The sequence below is a fragment of the Bubalus kerabau genome, chromosome 22 (assembly GCF_029407905.1).
Source record: "Bubalus kerabau isolate K-KA32 ecotype Philippines breed swamp buffalo chromosome 22, PCC_UOA_SB_1v2, whole genome shotgun sequence".
NCBI classification, from domain to species: domain Eukaryota; kingdom Metazoa; phylum Chordata; class Mammalia; order Artiodactyla; family Bovidae; genus Bubalus; species Bubalus kerabau.
In genome coordinates this window covers 17,594,780-17,615,228 of record NC_073645.1, presented here as the reverse complement: position 1 = coordinate 17,615,228, position 20,449 = coordinate 17,594,780, and the positions used below count along the sequence as shown (strand labels likewise).

At 44.0% G+C, this 20,449-nt stretch overlaps 1 protein-coding gene and 1 long non-coding RNA gene across 2 annotated transcripts; one reads left to right on the top strand and one right to left on the bottom strand.

Moving 5' to 3' along the window:
- The first annotated feature begins 164 nt into the window (after positions 1–164).
- LOC129636439 (uncharacterized) lies at positions 165–1,283 on the top strand. The gene is made up of 2 exons (XR_008706921.1): positions 165–758; positions 1,003–1,283. It is a non-coding gene; the product is annotated as an uncharacterized LOC129636439 (long non-coding RNA).
- A 5,610-nt stretch (positions 1,284–6,893) lies between these two features.
- Positions 6,894–18,912, bottom strand: LOC129637095 (cone cGMP-specific 3',5'-cyclic phosphodiesterase subunit alpha'-like). Its single transcript, XM_055561070.1, has 7 exons — positions 18,778–18,912; positions 16,697–17,187; positions 9,927–10,079; positions 9,737–9,826; positions 8,668–8,808; positions 7,913–7,987; positions 6,894–6,962 (listed from the first exon to the last, which is right to left on the bottom strand). The coding sequence occupies exons 2-7, from the start codon at positions 17,159–17,161 to the stop codon at positions 6,894–6,896; spliced, it is 993 nt and encodes a 330-aa protein (XP_055417045.1). The 5' UTR covers positions 17,162–17,187; positions 18,778–18,912.
- Positions 18,913–20,449: the final 1,537 nt, after the last annotated feature.

Genomic DNA, 20,449 nt, shown 5'->3' with positions numbered 1-20,449 from the left:
TTTCTTCTGCTAAGTAAGACATTGGATGACGTTTAACCCCATCTCTTCGCCTCCCTACTCTTCCTGCCTCTAAGGAATCTACTTCCAAATTCAAAGCAACTAGCTGCTCAGACCAAGAAGAGGAGGAAGCTAAAGCAGAAAGGCCTGGCAGGTGTGGCAGCAATTCTGGGAAGACTCTATTTTCTTTCCTTTTTTTTTTTTTTTCTTTTCTGATGTGGGATCCAGGTTGGAAGAAGGTGGTTAAGGGCTGGAGGAAAAAACCAGACAGCCTTTTAGGTACACCAGAGTAAATATTCACTATGAGACATGGCTTTAAGTACTAAATTCAGAGACGATTGCTCACATCCATAAGGACAAGGAGTCATTCCATTTTTGTTCATTTTGAATTATCCTTCTATCAGGTCAAACCCACAAATGGGTCTTAATAAAAGACAGCATCTTTCTTCTCACCAAATTAGATACTTTAAATCATAGCATTTTAAAGTTAGAAGGCAGTTTAATAATTATTTAAGCTTTTCTTTCCAAAGGTGGGAAACAGAAGCCCAAAGACATTAAGTGATTTTTTTTAATTCACGGGATAACAGGAGAACTGAGCTCTCCAGTGAGGGTGCTTTTGGAATCACCTCTCCTGGTGTTGGGAGTGGGGAGCCCTAATTGGCATCATTTGCCAATTTCCATGTTGTAAATACACCCACCATGGGGGATTTCAAACTGACCTGGGATTAACAAGTTGCTCACCAAACTCCTGAAAATGGAAGGTAGGAGCCAGCTTCTCCCTCTACGGTACTAACTCTGCCGGCCCCTCCACCCAAGGGAAGTGCTGTTTGGGAGTGGCTGAGCCATGTCAACCATTTTTTCCCCCTTACTCTTAGAAAGCAAATGTGCTGTGCTTAGTCACTCAGTCATGTCCAACTGTGCAACTCCATGGACTGTAGCCCTCCAACCTCTTCTGTCCATAGAATTTTCCAGGCAAGAATACTAGAGTGTCATTTCCTTCTCCAGGGAATCTTCCTGACCCAGGGACTGAACCTTCATCTCCTGTGTCTCCTGCACTGCGGGAGGATTCTTTACCCGACGACTCTTACGAAGCAAACGTGACCAGCTTTCAAAGTTTTTGTTAGTATATCAGCCTAAGAATTTAAGGAATCACTTGTGCTATCCATTAATTTTATTATTGAATCTGAATAAAAAAACATGAATTGATTGGCTGAGCATCCTTCACGTGTGTGTCAAAGAGACAAAAAGCAGCTTAATTCTCTTTTCTGACCTTACCGTCAGCAGTATCTATTTCGGTCCAGGCTTTTTGGCCTTTAGAGAATATCTATAGATGGATCAAGGTCCTTGAGGCCAAGCTTTTTTTTTAACTCAGTATTCAAATATTCAAAAATCGTCTCTACCCTCCCCATTTCTCTAAGTTTATAGATCATTTTGATTCTAGCTTGGTTTGATCCTGCATTTCTTGCTTCAATTCTACAAATGTAACTCTAGAAACTAATTTTCATTTTCTAATGTTTTTAACTCTAAAAAGTCACTCAACTGAAGTCTAATGTTTCTCATTCAGAGCTGGGATTTACTAATGAGAACTCTGTGGGGGGGGCTGGTGCACTGGGACGACCCAGAGGGATGGTATGGGTAGGGAGGAGGGAGGAGGGTTCAGGATGGGGAACACATGTATACCTGTGGCGGATTCATTTTGATATTTGGCAAAACTAATACAATTATGTAAAGTTTAAAAATAAAATAAAATTAAAAAAAAAAAAAGAACGCTGTGGGCACTTTTTCCCTAAATTCAGCGAGGTCCAACTGAAGGGCCTCTGGGATAGCTCATCCAAAAGCCTGCCTTTATAACAAGGGGTTGTGAAAAAAATATCAAGGGAAAAGTTTGAAAAGCTAAATGGAAAAGTTTCAAGCAATTTAGAGGAACATCATAATTACAATTAAAACTCCAGATCATTTTTATTATTATTAAAGATTTTTTAGTGTTTCATTTCTTAAATAAGTCAACAACCTCTTATTACAGATGATGATGTTAAAACCCAGACACATCAAGGGATTTGCCCAAGGTCAAGGATTTGCCATGGGATTTGCCCAAAGCCGGACTGAGTCATGGCACCCAGGGATCCTGAGTCAGGGCTGTTTGCTCTCTTTACTAGAACCCACCGTCATATCACCCACAAGTGGCCCCCAGGAATGGCGCTGCTCTGGCTGGGTCTGCTGAAATGCTTGATATCATCCTCTAGACCAGTGCTTCTCAGTCAGGGGTATATTATCCTCCTGAGGACATTTAGCAACTTCTGAGACGTTTGGATTCTCACAGGCAGGGCGGTGCTACTAACATCTAATGGGCAGGGAGGCTGCTAAAACCCCTACAGTGTAAAGGACAGCTCCTCACTGCAAAGAACTAGCCCACAATGTCAGTAGAGTCCACAAGTTTGAGAAATCCTGTTCTATACACAGAAATTATGTTTTTAACAGATCCTGCCTTTTGAAATATATAGCACAGGGTGACACATCTGGGAGTGAAAGGAGAGACTTAAAAACTCACAAGGACAACACTGTAAAGGGAGGTTGTCCCGTACAAACTGGGATGTATGTTCACCCAAATTCTGGAGTCTCCCAAAATGGCTCAAGGTCAGTCCTCTGAAAATCATTTTGGGAATGCTAACTTGTCTAATGAGTGATTTGATGAGAAATGCCTTACACTAGCGGAGAAGGCAATGGCACCCCACTCCAGTACTCTTGCCTGGAAAATCCCATGGACAGAGGAGCCTGGTGGGCTGCAGTCCATGGGGTCACTAAGTGTCGGACACAACTGAGCGACTTCCCTTTCACTTTTCACTTTCATGCATTGGAGAAGGAAATGGCAACCCACTCCAGTATTCGTGCCTGGAGAATCCCAGGGACGGGGGAGCCTGGTGGGCTGCCGTCTATGGGGTCACACAGAGTCGGACACGACTGAAGCGACTTAGCAGCAGCAGCAGCAGCCTTACACTAGATTTACATGAGTTTGCCATCAGTCTTGGGCTGCCAGCAGAAAGGATAACGTCAGGGGTGGGGCTGAGGGCAGGAGCTGAGAGGTGAAAGGCAGCAGTAAAGCAAAAGCAGTGAATCTGTGATAGAAACAAAATCTGGGGGGAAAAAATCCTCCACAGCTTTTGGAATCGATTCTGGCAAATTGGTTACATGGCAAATTGATGACTTGGCAAATGAACCATTCAATGAGTTGGCTTTTGTTGCATGGCTGCTGCTGCTGCTAAGTCGCTTCAATTGTGTCCGACTCTGTGCGACCCCATGGACTGCAGCCTACCAGGCTTCTCCGTCTATGGGATTCTCCAGGCAAGAACACTGGAATGGGTTGCCATTTCCTTCTCCAATGCATGAAAGTGAAAAGTGAAAGTGAAGTCGCTCAGTCATGTCTGACTCCTAGCCACTCCATGGACTGCAGCCTACCAGGCTCCTCTGTCCATGGGATTTTCCAGGCAAGAGTACTGGAGTGGGGTGCCATTGCCTTCTCCCCCATTTGTTTTTTATTTCTCCCAAATTTTCAATTGATCTGCTTTTTAATCTCAATGATTTTACCCTAAAAATACTGCAATTTTAATGGGAAGGAATTAAATCAATTCCATCTAATTAGCTTTAGGTTTATTCTTCCAGTTAAAACAACTAGAAAAAACTGAGACTAATGATTTTCCCATCCTTGTTTTTTCTCATCACTATTTCTAGCTACTTGATGAACATTCTGGGAGTTAATACTTTGGATTTCTCATGAGTCCCTGAAGTTCTGTATTTGGGAAGATCTTTTCTCTCATGTTCTAATTTTTCCTCCTTTTATTGAAGTCATCAGGGATGACAAACTTATTATTATAAACTTTTTTCTTCCAACAAAGAGGATTCTTTAGATAACTATCAGGCTTGTGGTTAAATATCCTCATCAAAGTCAGAACATCTGTAACTTGGAAGTTTCCATCTTTGCAAGCTACAAGTTAAGTGATTAACTGATAAAATTTTGCACTCCTGAAAGAGTGTTCATGACTTAGGTGTCAAAAGCTTGTGTAGGATTAAACTTTGGTGCATTAGTTTTCTCCAGATTGATTTTTGGACAATAAAATCTTTACCTGGGAAACATCTAGGAGAGAAGAAGTGCTTAAAAAGTGGGGCAAAATAAAAATGCCATTTGCAGCAACATGGATGGACCAGGAAATTATAATACTAAGTGAAATAAGACAGAAAAAGACAAGTATCATATGATATTGCTGATATGTGGAATCTAAATAGTACAAATGAACTTATTTACAAAATAGAAATAGAGTCACAGATGTAAAAAACAAATTTATGGTTATGGGGTGGAGATAAATTGGGATGTTGGGATTAACATATACACTCTACTATGTATAAAATAGGGCTTCCCGGGTGGCACCGTGGTAAAGAATCTGCCTGCTAATGCAGGATTTGCAAGAGATGTGGGTTCCATCCCTGGGTTGGGAAGATCCCCTGAAAGAGGGATGGCAACCCACCCTAGTATTCTTGCCTGGAAAATTCCATGGACAGAGGAGCCCGGCAGGCTACAGTCTATGGGATGGCAGTCAGACATGACAGAGCAACTGAGCACACATATATAAAATAGGTACCAGGGACCCTCTGTATAGCACAGGGAACTCTACTCAAATACTCTGTAATGACCTATATGGGAAAAGAATCTAAAAAAGAATGGATGCATGTACAAGTATAACTGATTCACTTTGCTGTCTGGCAGAGACTAACAAATACATTGTAAATCAACTATACTCCAATAAAAAAAAATTTTAAGTGGTGCATAAATTCCTTTATACCACCTGTGGCAACTTTGGGAATATCAAACTTGATAAAAACCCCAAATGGAGTTTGATAGATGGGCTGCCAGGAAACCAAAGGACAGAAGCCAAGGGCCAAGCTACTTGGCTATTTCAGTGAGGCTGAAAAATTGTGGTATCTGTGGATTCAGTTAGGAATGAATTGGAATACTTTGGTCAGTACCACCAGGTCAGGAGTGACATTTAAAAATAGTTCAGTTATATATTAAAAAAACAGGAATTCCCTGGTGGTCCAGTGGTTAGGACTCCACATTTTCATTGTTGGGGATCAGGTTCAGTTTCTGGTCAGGAACTAAGATCCAGGCAAGCCGTGTGGTTCAGCAAAAAAAAAAAAAAATAATTTTTTTCAATTATTTCATAATATTTGTTGGTATATATTGCTAATTACTCTTAAAAGACATAAAATTGTCTCTCCTTTTTCTTTTCTTCCCCTTCAACATGTCTCTACACTAAGAAATCATGTCACTTGGTGAGGCCACTTTGTCCGGTAACCGACAAGCCCAGAATTAGGCATCCTCCCTGAAACCCTAAGGTAAAGAATCACTACATAGAAAGATTACCTTGCAGTCACAACAGAATTTTCCTTACTCTGTCACCATTCTGAATCCAGAAATATTCACACTAAGCAGAGGCAAATTTGTCACAGTAAAAGAAAAAACATTAAACAACCTAAATTTTGTTTCACTTCCCCTGTGACCCCTAAGTCACTGTAATTCACATGCTCATTTACTAAATAATGAAGATGCATGAACACAATGACAACACTAAAGAAAAAACAACCATGCAAATACATGCTATAAAAATAGTTTTTTGGAAACTTGAGTTTGAAGGGGGAAAGGAAAGATGCCAACATAAAGAAACGTAAAAAACAAGGAACATTCTTGCAGGGAGGTATCTTGATGCCAAACAAATGACACAGATGGTGGAGAAGCCCAACTAGGGAGAGAAGTCAGCCATGAAAAGGAAGGAGAGTATGGTCAAGGCCAAGTGGGAAAGCTACTGGTCCCCTGACCTTGAGGTCTATGGGACCCACCAGAGACCTCTTGTTTGTTGTCTTCCCACCCCTGACCTCTCAGCCAGACCTGGCCTACTCTTCCCCCCCACCACACCCCCGCCCCACATGAGAGACCAGAGCAAAAATCTTCACCTCCACTATCAACTCAATGCATTTTGCATTGCAATCAATGGCAAAGTCCTTTCCTTATATATTTTTTCTTTTTGTCAGTAATTTTCCGAGTTTCAAAAGTCGTGACCAAGGGGAACTATATTTAAGGTCAAATTAAACCCAGCATGAATCATAGTCATGAGCTACAAGGATGTCTGAAATTTATGTGGCTGCAGAATAAGAGGCTGGGAGATGGATCTGTCTTTCTTGTGTTGACTAAATATTTTCTTGCAGAGTCGAGGAGTTTCTAGTTCACATACATTCCAACTGCCAAGATTCTTCTTTCCTGTGTCCTGTGCCAAAGTGGCCATCTTACCCTTACCTGGTGCGTTCTTGCCTTCGCAATTGTTCCTGCTGCTGCTGCTGCTGCTGCTAAGTCGCTTCAGTCGTGTCCAACTCTGTGCGACCCCATAGACAGCAGCCCACCAGGCCCCACCATCCCTGGGATTCTCCAGGCAAGAACACTGGAGTGGGTTGCCATTTCCTTCTCCAATGCATGAAAGTGAAAAGTGAAAGTGAAGTCACTCAGTTGTGTCTGACTGTTTGCGACCCCATGAACTGCAGCCTACCAGGCTCCTCCGTCCATGGGATTTTCCAGGCAAGAGTAGTGGAGTGGGTTGCCATTGCCTTCTCCGGCAATTGTTCCTATCTCTTAGCTAATGAGAGTTTCATCCAATATTACTTAAGATTCAAATTTGTTCAATAACTTACAAATCCATTTTCAGCGACATATGTTGGCAACCCACTAACGAGAGTCCAGTGGTCCATGGGAGGTGTCCTTGAGGAAGATGAGAAGAAAATAAAATCATCGCTATGCAAAGAAATGCACTGAATACAAACATTAAAAGGCAACTCCTGCAGCTGCTTCATGGCAAAACTCACGGAATGACTTTGATCTCTTCTTTTCCATGTAAAATGTAATCGATGATTTTATAAAAGATGACTTCCTAAGAGGAAAGAGAGAGAATATGAGAAAAATCTTACCTCCCAAACTTTTTTCCTTAATGAACTTTTTTTTAATTTAAATATTTTATTTCCCAACCACATTTCTTCACATAACATAAATTACCAAGCTCCTCATGTCCTAATTACAAGCTTACAATAAAACTAGAAATTGTTTTGACCACTTATCATATGAACAAAACAGCGGAACTAATTTTAGAAAGCTGAATACACCCTAACAACTTCTAGGAGAACCTTCGGTTTTCTTTTAATTTCTGTTGTCCAGACATATCAGACTAATACTTCCATAGAACAAATCATGGGATTTCTCAGCCTCAGTCAGTGTTTTCCCTTCCCAGCTGCACAGTGCACTTACCCCTTCCAGCACTCTGAATGGGTGCCTAAGAAGCAGGATTCTGTGAATACGTTGTCAAAGCTGGAAGGGACTTGAGAACTAGTCTCTCTGCTTCTTTGGGCAGATGAAGAACCTACACATTCCGTCCCCTGCCTTCCCTTTCCTGTATTCTGGGGATATGGTGGTGGAACAAGCTTCCTATGAAACTTGCAATCAAGGGGGAAAGTAAATCTAAGCCAACCTTTGTCTGCAGATCCCAGTCCAGCATGTCAGAAGAAAGGCCTGGGCACAGTGTGTTTTAAAAACTATGCAGGAGGCTCTAATGCTCCCTCCCTGTGGAGAAGCACTGATCCACCAAACCCTAGTGTCACAGAAAAGACAACTGAGAAGTTAAACGAGTGAAGGCAAGGGCAACCCAGCTGGTTGGGGCAGAGCTGAAACTTGAACCTCAAACTCCTTGCCCAGTGCTTTCTGCTTCTCTAAGGTCCTCCAGGAAGTCCCAGGACTAGAGCCCAGTCCTTCTTGGGCCAGCGCTCTTTTCTTTACACACAGCTGCTAAAACCAGGCACAGATATCATCAACAAAGATGTCTGCACTCACTCTGCCATCTGGTGTCTTTGGACCTTTGTAAGGCTCGACTTCTCCAAGCTTGACTGGCCACTCATCATAGAATTCCTGAAGGCAAATATATTTAAACACTATTAAGCAAACTGTCCTGTTACCTACCATATCTGAGTGCCATTGGTTTGCATATTTTATGTTAATTTATAATTCTGGAATTTTAAATCTCTTTTTCAGTAATGCTGTTTATGAACTTGTGACTGTAAACAAGTCAATCTTTTAAATCTGTAAAACGGAGACAATAACAAAATGTGTATTACAGAGTCATTATGTGGATTAAATGAATAATACAGAGCACCTACCCTGACACATAGTTAGAAGGAGGGAGGGCAAGAGGAAGGAAAAGAACATGTATGGAAACTCTCTGAACTTCCTGCTCATTTTTTTCTGTAAACCTAAAAATACTCTAAAAGAATATGGTCTACTAATTAATTTTTTAAAAAGAAAAAAAGACTTGTTGAAGACACATAGAGCTAGGAAATGGAAAAGCCAAGTCTAGATACTTTTTTACTCCAAAAAGTTCACTTTCCCTTCTTCTTTTCCATGTAAAATGTAATTGATGATTTTTAAGTTGACTTTATATAAAAGATGAAAGTACCATACTTTCTTGGGACTGATTCTTAAGATCTATGTCGGTAGTTCACATAGTGTATCCATTTTTTAATGGGTTGCATCTCATGTGATGTGCATTTTATAGCCGGTGATAGGGGAGACAAAACATATGGAACAGTGACCTTCTCCTTGGTCATGTCCAGAAGCCCAATGGAGTATCGTTCGCAGTTCAGGTATGTTCTGACAGTGTAGAGCGCTTTGTGAAACTGTCGCTCAACATCTGTGAGCTCTTCAAATACTTTGTTGGCTGACCACATAAGAATCTGAAAGTAGGTATTACAAAGAAAACAATCAAAACAAAATACAGTATGAAGAGGAGCATTAGTCAGAAGAAAACAGGAGATGCATCAAATAAAAGGAACACATGTGAGCAAACAATGCAATTCCATTTTTGCATATGTACGTGTCCAACAAACTACCGAGAGTCTCAGGGTGGGATGATGAGCAGACCTTTTGCAAAGCTGTGTGTTTATGAAAGCCATGACCATGTCCAAAATGTTTTGGCTCCAAAGGGCAAGTAATCTAACACAAATGCAGAGGCAGTTCCTAGGCAGAGGGTCCAGTACTGGGGGCCCACTGGCTACTGCTGGCCCTTGTGGGAAGAAAGCCACCTGCCTCCTTCCATGTGTCCTGAGCTAGTCAAAGGTTACCTGGACAGTTAGCATGGGCCAGGGCCTTGGAAGTCCTCTATCCCAACCACCCTCCCACCATTGTACTGATGAAGAAACCAAGGTCCACAGAGTAGTTCAACTCAGGTATCCTGGCTACCAATGCTGTTCTTTATCCCTCTGGCTCAAGGAGGCAACAGAGGAGCGATTTGCTTCTCAATGTAGCATCTTTACTATGTACCAGGAATACACAGCTCTGCTGAGAGCTTTATGTGAACTAATTCATCTAGTGACCATTTAATACTCACAGCAACCACGTGGGGTAAGGACTGTAATTATCATCGCCACCTCAAAGAGGAAGAAACCACAGCTGCCCAGGACTAGACTGAAGAAAGCAAGCCAGTTGTGCCTACAGATAGAGGGGCAGGAAGGTGACGGGGAGGGGGCCACAAGAGGACACCGGGAATGGAAGTCTGGGGATCTGATCCACAGGGCGTGGTTACAAGGATCTGCGCTTGTCGCCTCTGGGGGTCTCTTTGTCAAACAGGTCAGCATGAAGTAGTCACTGTCACCTTCTCTTTACCTGACTTCTTCGGGATTCAATATTGTACAGGTAGTTGGTGTGATGAAGCTTTAGGATGATAGAAACAAAGCTGAGGTATTTGGAAAAGACCTACAGATGGCGGAGAAAAACAAATTAGGTGTGACATCTTTCAGTTACACAACAAATAAATTTACTGAGCGTCTGAAGGGATGCCCAGGGTTAGCATTACCTCTTCATCCTGTTTGGAAAATTCAGACGCGTCTACTTTGTTAACTGCCATAAACACAGCAAGAACCTCCTTGCCCATCACGATGGGGGTTGCCAGCAGGTTCCTAGTGACATACCCGGTTTGTTTGTCCATAAAGTCAGAAAAATGGCTGTTCTGAAAGATACATTCATACATTTGACATTTGACAAAGCAGCACGAAACCATGACATGTAGATCTAGGAAGGGCAACAGACCATCCTCTCTAGGTCGCAGGACAATGGTCCCAAGCCAACATCCCCACCCACCCCACCATCCGCAAGCAGACAGAATGAATAAAGCATAGAATGAAATGGCCCATTTCCAAATGAGCTTTCCCACCTGAGCTGCTGCCTCTCCGGGTTAGGCTAGGGTTGGGCCAGGAGGAAAGAGGTGATGTTGTGACCAAACGGAAAGCGAGGTTCTAAGGGGAAGGGAGGCAAGGATGCAGGATTATAACAGGGAGGAAGTGCGTGCTCTAAGGAGAGCACAGCTGGGATTCCACAGGGCTCTTCTTTTTAATTGCAAAAGTAAAATTTGCCCTTGAAACCTCCCAACCATCATAAGGAAAAAATTATTAACTGCCCCCTAATCTCACCTACTTGAAAAAATCTGTATTACAATGCTTAGTGTGTCTCTTTCTATGCCTTTCTCTATGCTTGGACAAAGCATTTTCTTTTTCTTTAATAAAATTTTCTCTCCTAATTTTATGCAATTCATCACTTAACACTATCTTATGGACTTCCCTCCAGACTGGTGCATATGGACGTGAACGAGTTTTCCAGATTCTTGCATGCTATTCCACAGTGTGGGGGCTCCAGTTCTGCTCAACCAATATCTACTGATCTAGTCTGTTTAGTTTTCCCCATTGCAAACAATACTGCACTAATCACCCTTGCTTTTACTTTTATTGATGGAGTCCCCAAATGGAAATGTCTTTTGCAGTATCTACAGGTACATGAAGTTTTAATTTACACCAGTTACTTTTACAAAATGTTGGAATTCTTACCACCCTCTTGACAGCACCAGATATTTAACAGTTTTTCAAAGTCTTTTTTTTTTTAAGTATTTTTATTTATTTAGGTTGCACCGCACGGCATGTGGATCTTAGTTCCCAGACCAGGGATCTGGGAACTGTGCCCCCTGCAGTGGAAGCGCAGAGTCTTAACCACTGAACCACTAGGGAAGTCATTTTCTATCAAGTCAATATCTCTCATTTGTATTTTTTATTTCTTTCCTAGGGGAAAACGAAAAGGATCATCCTAGATACAACTTCAAGTAGAAGACGCAAGGGACGACTCTAATTCACTAAGCATGTAGAGGGCAGAGTGATGAGTTTGGAGAGACACACAAATGGAAGGGCTTGGAAGAAGGTCAAGGATAGCAGTTATCTTATTAGCTGTAAGTGAGAGCAACTGTGGTCAGGTATAGACTCTGCTTGCTCTGGGTCATGACTAACTCCTCTTTGAGTCTTCATCATTTGAAACTTCAACTGAAATTTCCACCTGACTTTGAGATTCAGTGGCCAAAAATCAATGTGGTCTTCCTTTCACAAGTTGTATTATGTTCATTTCCCCATGTGGGTGGTGCTTCTATAAACAGCTGGACTCTGTTCAGTTTCCCAGAGTAAAACTGGAAGAGTCCACTGGTGTGTGACTTTGGGGCCAGAATCGCCATCAGGGCACAATGACTGCTTGGGCAACAGAATCACAGCCCTGCTCAGAGCAGGGGACCTGGGCTGAAGCTCCGAAAGACCTGCAGACTGATGCAGATTTGCAGACCTCATGGCAGACCTGCTGAATTCTAATCTCCTAAAGTGGAAACTGGCTTCCCCAGGAGTCTATACCTTTAGTGGATGAATTGATTCCGTAGAGGATCCTTAGAAATGTCGGATGCTAAGGAGGTCAGATGCAGCCCTTGACCCCAGACTTCTTCTATACCCTCCCAAAGTGGAACCCCAGAAACCAGCTAATTATGTAGGAGGCAGCATCGCATAATGGTGAAGAAGGTTCCCGAGTCAGATGTCCTTGGCTGAAACCAGCTCCTGATTCACTAGCTGTGAGCCCCTGGGCATGCTACTTACCCTCTGCATCCTCATTTTTTAACCTGAAAATGGGAACACTGGATATTATCTACTGTCTATCATACCTGATGTAAAAAGAATAATATAGTGTGGGCAGAGCACTTAGAAAAGAGTCTGACACATAGTAGGTGCTCAATAAATACTAGGAAGCCAAACCTGGGACTTTGGGGGCCTCTCTGGATGACAGGGCTTCCCTTGTGGCTCAGGTGGTAAAGAATCCGCCTGCAATGCGGGAGATCTGGGTTCAATCCCTGGGTTGGGAAGATCCCCTGGAGAAGGGAAAGGCTCCAGTCTTCTGGCCTAGAGAATTCCATGGACTGGATAGTCCATGCGGTCACAAAGAGTCAGACATGACTTAGCGACTTCCACTTTCATTTTTTTACTTTCACTGGATGAGAAGTCCTTCAGGTTTTGCATTGCCATTTGGCTTCCAATGATGATGTGATGTGTTAGTTGCTCAGTTGTGTCTGACTTTTTGTGACTCCACAGACTAGTAGCCCTCCAGGTTCCTCTGTCCATGGAATTCTCCAGGCAAGAATACAGGAATGGGTTGCCATTCCCTTCTCCAGGGGTTTTTCATGACTCAGGGATCAAACTTGGGTCTCCTGCGTTGTAGGCAGATTCTTGACCGTCTGAGCTACCAGGGAAGCCCCATCATTTGGCTTCTGCTTCTAGCTTTTCTAACCAATTCCAATCACTGAAGAAATTAGATGCTCTTAGCTGATGCAGGCCTCCTATGCCTAGAAGCATGCTTGCTCCTAAGGGCTAGCTCTCTGCCCTGTGCCAACAAGAGCCATGTTTTTTCCTAACTGCTGTATCTGTGACTTTCTCATGCAGCATCTTCACTCAGTCCAGGACACCTCCAGACTTTGACAGGTTCTTTCTCTTAATCCACTGCTATAGCCCAGGCTGGCTCACTGTCCATTTTCCTCCTAACCTATTATCCATTATAGAAGGTGATCACTTTCATTTACACAGTGATGCTGGGCATTGAAGGAATAACCAAAATGCCCAAAACATGCACCATGGGATGGAGCTGGGCAGCATTTCTTGGCTAACACATTTTTACTCTGCAGCCTCAAAACTTGATGCTATTTTATTTTAGATTCTAAACACAAGAATATGTTCTTACATTCAACTGAATGTTTTGAGAAAATGACTTACAGGTTTCAAAACTTAATACTTGCTTATCATCATATCTGAAAATCTTGGATAAAACCATCCATCAAATTTCAGGGTAGGTGAGGCGAGGTTCTCTGGTTTTGTGTTTTCATTGGTTCAAATAATCCTTGGTAAAGTTTCTGTGAGTAAATCCTGTATCTTTTGGATTCACGAAGTCCCCTCAATGATTTTTCTTCAAAGAAGTCAATGAAGGCAACTGGGAACGTTTAGAGCAGAGGGCTGCCTGGATCCTCAATCTTAGCACTGTTAAATTCTGATCAAACATCTGGAGATCCGGAGTCAGGAGACAAGGATGGAAAGCTATAAGTGCAAGCTATAAGCACCCTGTTAATTATTGAAAACTTAGGATTCTCACATGGCTTTCTTTTAAACCACTGCCAGGAGAACCACCCATAGAGTTAATCACCAGCTTTCCCAATAGAATAGGAAATGATTAACTTGATGAGGATATGTCACAGTTTCCTGTTATTAAGTTTCCCTGACTTTAACCTGTTTTAAAAACAGGCAGTGACCATTGACCCGGCTTTGGCCACCTGTACCCGGCCCCCAAACTCTCTGGACACTAATATGATCATAGCCGTCATTTATTGAGCACCTCCTGGGAGTCAGGCACTTTGTGATTTGGTTCCCTCTATTTCTCTCGTGGAGAAACACAGTCCCTCATCCAGTCTCAGGCCTGGATCTGTACCCAGGTCATCTGATGCCAAAGCTCTCACCTGACACCATGTGGCTTCTCTGCTGCCAAGGCTGGGAGTACCCAGTTCTGCCTCTCCATCTGTGGGCAGGCAGTCCTTTCCTCCCTGTGCCCACACTTGCCAACCAGGCAGGAGTTGTGTGTGGTCAGGGCTGTGGCAAAGAAAAAGGGCGGCCTTGCAAGACGCGGATTATGAGCCTAGATCCACCACATTGTGCCTAACTGACCTGGAGAAGATTCTCACATACACGGGATGGAAATAAAAATACAGTCCTGGCCTTCTGCACAAGGTCTTTGCCAGAATCAAGTGAAATCAAGAACAAGAGGAATCTTCATCAAGCGTCAAGTGCAATGAAAAGGTGAAGAGGTGGTCGAAACGTCACTTAAAACAGTGGTTTCTAACTCCTTTCTCTGCAGATTTTACCACAACAACTTAAGTGTGGTGAGCCTGCAGGGCTGCAGGGTGGGGTGAGCGTGGGAACACAGCCAGGAGGCTGCGTCTTCTCCAGTCCCTCTCATCACCGATCAGACTCTGGACCCTGGGAGAGACGCAGCCCCCATGACTCAACTTCCTGTCTGCCCAAGGGAAGACTTAAACTAACAGTCCAGGAGCCCTTCCATCTAATCGTCTACAGTTGATTTGAAATTCAGTTCCTCCTCTTGCATCTCTTCATCCAGAAGACCAGTGGTTCTCAACATTGGCTGCCTATTAGAATCACCGGAGTAGCTTTTAAACCATACTCCTGGCTGCATCCCAGTCTCTGAGAGCCTGATGTAATTGGTCTAGTGAGAGTCTCACACATCTGTATTTTTAAAAAAGCTCCCAGTTTGATTTTAATGTGCTTCCAGAGTTGAAAAGCACCATTCTCAGAGGGGGAAAAAAATGCTCAGAAGCAGTAGAAATGAAGGGCAAATGAGGTCTTTGTCCCTTTTCAGAAGGGAGCTCAGGAGGGCGGGAGGGCATCTGTCTTCACACATACTCAGTAAAAGGGAGAACTGAGTGACCCTTCCCCCACTTTACCACCGCTGTGCCTATGGGGTGTCCATCATGGACAGCAGCAGACCCAGGCCACCTGATCTCTTAAGCAGCTCCTTTCTATCATTCTGTCCTCAACAGGACTGGACTCATTAATAAAGGAGCATAGCAGAAGTTAGGGCTTGCCAGGTGGCACAGTGGTAAAGAATCTGCCTGCCAGTGCAGCCCCTGGAGGAGGACATGGCAACCCCCTCCAGTATTCTTGCCTGGAAAATTCCATGGACAGAAGAGCCTGGCGAGCTACAGTCCAAGGGGTCGCAAAGAGTTGGACAAGACTGAGCACACACACACACACACACAAACACACATACACCAGAAGTCATTTTATCCATCTCTCCTTTAAAAACAACAACAAAAACTTTTTTCTGAAAAAAAGTCTTGCATGTCACTTTCTTAAGTTTGCTATCCTCATCATTTTGGAGATGGCTGCAGTCAGAGACTTGCAAGAAGCATATTCTCATGAGAAAACTTCAGGATGTACAGGCAGAGTCTCCTCCCTGGGGTCCAAGAACTTTGCCTTAAGGCCCTTTATACACTAGAAGCAGCTGCAGCAGACCCAAAATCCTACTGAAACCAGACGGAATGCACTGCAGGGAGGGGTGGTAAAGACTGAGGACCCTCCAGTGCCTAACAGCAACCCTTGCCCCTGGGGCTGTTTGCTGAGTGCTGCTAATGTTTGACAACCTCTGCACCTCCTGTGGATCCGCACAGCCCCCCTCCTGTAATCAGCTTCAGGAGGCGCATAGGGGATTATCCTCCAGCCTCCAGCTGCCCTCTACGTAAGTAAACCTCTACACAGTAAGCGTTTCAGGGGCTGCCCCCAGTCAGTTCTGTTCCATCATCTGCTAGCTCTCCCCTTTGTTAACAGCAAAGCAAAATGACAGAACGCATGTGTAGGAAAAGGGCTGGCAGGAGAAACTTCAGGCTGGGATCCTCGGCACTACTGAGTGCAGAGATTATGGGTGATTTGCATTTCCTCCCTCTTCATTTGTATTTTCTAATTTTTCTTAGATGAACAAGCATTTTAGTTGGAAGGAGAACGTTCTTTTTAAAACACAATAATTTATGTAGTGTTCAACTGGTCTTCGGGAGGGTTCAAATGTCCCATTTACAGGATTGGAAATTCTTGGTAGATCTGAATTAGGAGGGGTTGAGATGGCCAACTGCACTTAATCATCACCTAAATTCATGTATTTTTTATGATCCAGATGGGAACATTTGAAATTTCATGTCATTTTTCTTTTTTCACACTTGATCTATAGGTGAGAGAATCATTCCTGAGCCAGTTCACCCCAAAGAGCTGAGAGTCTTCAAAGGATTGTGGGTGAGAGGCATGGGGAGCAGTTCAGGGGTCTTGGCATCTGGCCTGTTGGCTGATCTCCCCAGTGAGTGGCCTGCTTTACCCTGTTGGTCAGAACAGTGTCCAGAGGACAGAAGAGGTGTGCAGAAGCAGGTGTGGACCGCCCCATGCCCAGGTAAGGTTGCCCCACATTACAGGGGATATAACGCTAAAACATTATCCACCGTTTATCTGAAATTCAGATTGAACTAGGCATCTAGTCATTTTATTTGCTAAATCTAGCCACTCTTGGCCTGGGGGTTCCTTTTCTCCACCACCCACTCCCCAGGTTATAGCCAAACCACAGCCACAAGGATGGCGCCTGGACCCACCCCCACCCCCTCACCCCCTCTTTCCCATGCTCCTCCGCGAGGCCACCAAGACCTCCTCTCCACTCCAGTGTCACCATCAGACCACTCACCTTTTTCACATCTGGAACATTAAAGGTTTTCTTCGTGTGAGCAACCCACCCCACTATCCCAACGTCCAACGGAAACACAGCTTCTCTGTCGGGGACCACCAGGTTGTCCTCAAACTTGGAGGTGGGGGTGACGTCGAGCAGCTTGGAGGCCACCTCCGGCGTGCCGTTGCGGGCCCGACACAGGAACATGCTGCAGCGGTCTGCCTGCAGCAGCTGCGCCAGCCTCTGCAGGGCCCTGTGCGCCGCCAGCTCCACGCTGCCCGCCTCCTGCAGCAAAACCTCCAGCAGCTCCAGGTACAGGGCCGCCTCCTCCGCCAGCGTCTGGCCGGGGAAGGAGGCGCTGGCCGGTGCCTGTGCTCCGCCGCTCGGCGCCTCCACCTGCAACTTCCTGTTGAAATACTCCTTGGCGAACTGAGGGTTGGCCTCCAGGTATTTCTCCACCGTCTCTTGGCTGATCTCACCCATGGCGTGGCGTGCTGTGCTGCTCTGGTCTAGAAAGGAAGAGACCCTCAGAACACCACCAGAGGCAGAGTGCCAAGAAGGAGCTACATCCTGGCCAAAGATACCAGGAAAGCCCTAAGGGGCACCTCGCAGGAACCCCCCAGGGGCCGAGGAGAAAGGTTGTTTAGCAGAGCTTTCAAACTGGCCTGTAACTCTTGGGATGTGACAGAAGGCCCTGGCTTAGAGTGGGATTCAGGAAGCATGGGATTAAAGAGTTCTTCAGGACACGAAATCCCTAAGCATTATTAGCTCATAAGTCCTCAGAGAATCTGCAGAGCATCTTAGATCAGCCAGCCAAGTGACAAGTCAAACTGACTATTCCAGAAAAATAGCTGAACCTTGGTGGCTGTAGGCAATAAGGAGAATGGGGGATATCCATTAATTATATTACATAGGCATCGACAATACTTGTTCTTTCATGGTACTGCTAAGTCACTTCAGTTGTGTCCAACTCTGTGTGACCCCATAGACGGCAGCCCACAAGGCTCTCCCGTCCCTGGGATTCTCCAGGCAAGAACACTGGAGTGGGTTGCCATTTCCTTCTCCAATGCGTGAAAGTGAAAAGTGAAAGTCAAGTCGCTCAGTCGTATCCGACTCTTAGCGACCCCATGGACTGCAGCCTACCAGGCTTCTCCGTCCATAGGATTTTCCAGGCAAAAGTGCTGGAGTGGGGTGCCATTGCCTTCTCCGAGCTCTATGAAATGAAACTGTTTAGACCTCAGAAATGTCTGTTTGTTTATATGGCAACGTAAAGGAACATTTAGGGGAGATCAAAGAGTTTAGCATAACACAACATAAAATCAAATGTTAATCTTTCCTTTCCTTAAAAGTCCTGTAATCGGCCAGCTTGCTTGGCCTGCTCTTTTTCTAAAATCCTCACCTCTCCGTTCCCCTCATTTAAAAACCTGACCTCAGAAATGGTTTATGGGAACAGACCTTGGGCTTATTCTAGAGAACCGAACATGGAAAAATATTTGCCCACAATTTAAGCCTGATCAAGCCACAACTTATATTAATACAATAATCCTTGTCAAAAGACACGATCATAAAAGGCAACCCCTGCAGCTGCCAACTGGGTTTTCCTGCTAAGCATATTAGTTTGGATTTTGTTTTCAATAGTAATAACCAGATCTCATGCCTTTTTGCTCCAAGGTACAGTCAGTTAAATCTACTGGATAATACATGTCTTGTCTGTTGCTAGGATCTTTCACACCTCAGGGCCTTTTGGCATAGGAAAAAACACTTAACCACTACTTACTTTTGTTTAATGTTCAGGTTACTAAGTTTTTACATTGATTAAGCACATTTTCCCAAATATTTAAACACTATTATGCAACTAATAAGCCGAACTACACATTTCATGAACCAGTTTCCTTGGCTATCTACAGGCTGATTCAAATTCAGTCAAAGGTCTTTTAAGCATTTCAATAACACTGCAAACTTTATATGGTGAATTCTCTTGAATGAAAATATATCTAAGAGTTACAGTGACTCTAAAGGTTAGTTACACCCACATTTAAATCCACTTCAAAAACAGCATGGCTATGGGTTTCATTTATTTTTCTAGACTTAAAGCTTACCTTGCTAGGGTAATAACGGTCATATTAGATAGAAAAGAAGAAGAGATTCACCGAGGCTGCAGTGTCTAGGTCACGAACTGAGAGACTGTTGATGGGAACATGGTTTTCCCAGGGGAACAGAATCCGCACTGGCATTTGTTGAGCTGCGTCACTTCCTATGGTTGAGTCCACTTGCTCCCTCAAAGGGTCTTGTCAAGCACTCTCTTGCGTCTCCCTCCATCAGGCCCAAGTCCAGTCTCAGGATGGTCCTCCTAAGAATATTATTTATTTCATAATATCCTATTAGCATCTCATTATAATTACAGTAACATAGGGGAATCCCCTGGTGGTCCAATGGTTAAGACTCTGGGCTCCCAAGGCAGGGAGCATGGGTTCAATCCCTGGTTGGGGAACTAAGATTCCGCATGCTACACAGTGAGGCCAAAAAAACTTTGTAACATATATATATATATATATATATATATATATATATATGCACATATGCTTTTTAAAAAGTAGAATAATGCAGAGGTTTATTTCCTAAGAGAAAGGAGTTGAGGCAGCTGAGTCACTCCAATGGGACTACCATCCACCTTCCTCTAACACAGTTGAGGGCACTCTTTCTTCATCCCTGGTTGTTCCATGAGATGACGGTGCAGTTCCTACTTCTCTCGAAAGCACGTGTGTGCTCACAATTCCCTGATGCCATCCTTCCCTCTTTACATGCACACACAGAGAAAACACATATCCATATCCCATACACAGATTTATACCTCAGAGATATAATGAGGTATTTCTACTTCAGAGGTATAAATCTGTGTATGGGCAAAACAAAATGCTCATATATGTTTACATTCCTCTACTTGTAAAAAATGAAAATGAATTTAAAATGAAGCATATGCCATCACAGTCAGCGTTCTTATGTTTTGATGACTGCATCTAGGTTCATTCATTTGGTTATTCTTTCAACACATGTCTATTGGTGGCCCATCATAAGCAAGACATACGCTAGCTCCTGTGGTAGAGACTCCATGTTCCTCTTTTTCTGATTCTCCTCCCCTGCTAGTTGTATGGAAAGATTATTCTTCTCTGCCCTCCACCCCCAGTAGAGCCATGTGACTAATTTTGGCCTATGGGTTGTGAGCTTAAACCTCTCTTCCAGGCAGGAACAATCAATTGCCACAGTGAGGCCCGGGAGCTCCCCGCTTCTCCCTGCTCCCTCCCAGTTCCAGCTGGAGGGGCCTCATGGATCCCAGTGAGGATGTCATGGAACAGAGCCCCCTGCTGACCTGAGATGGACATGTAGCTTGAGTGAGAAATACATCTTTCTCGTGTTCAGCCTTTGAGACGTGAATGTTGTTTGTTACCACGGCATAACCGAATCAATCCTGTTACACTTCTACTTCAGGGACTATAGGGGATAAATAAGCCTTGGTTCCAGCTTTACAAGAACTTGTGGTGCAGTAAAGGAGACAAGACTAGAACATGAAAAGTTATGACGTGGCACTTCCCTGGTGGTCCAGTGCCTCCCGATGCAGGGGGCCCAGGTTTGACCCTGGTCAGAAAACTAGACCCCACATACCACAACTAAAACAGATTCTGCATGCCACAACAAGGATTCCGTATGCAGCAACAAAGATGCCTTGTGCCCCAACTAAGACCTGGCGCAACGAAATAATTCTTTTTAAGAAAA

What these genes read in the sequence shown, in the direction of transcription:
- LOC129637095 (XM_055561070.1), bottom strand. Translation starts at nt 17,161, where the DNA reads ATGGGTGAGATCAGCCAAGAGACGGTGGAGAAATACCTGGAGGCCAAC. An exon ending in ATGTTCCAGATGTGAAAAAG is followed by an intron (nt 10,080 to 16,696) that starts GTGAGTGGTCTG and finishes TGTATCTTTCAG; the next exon opens with AACAGCCATTTTTCTGACTT. An exon ending in TTTCCAAACAGGATGAAGAG is followed by an intron (nt 9,827 to 9,926) that starts GTAATGCTAACC and finishes CGCCATCTGTAG; the next exon opens with GTCTTTTCCAAATACCTCAG.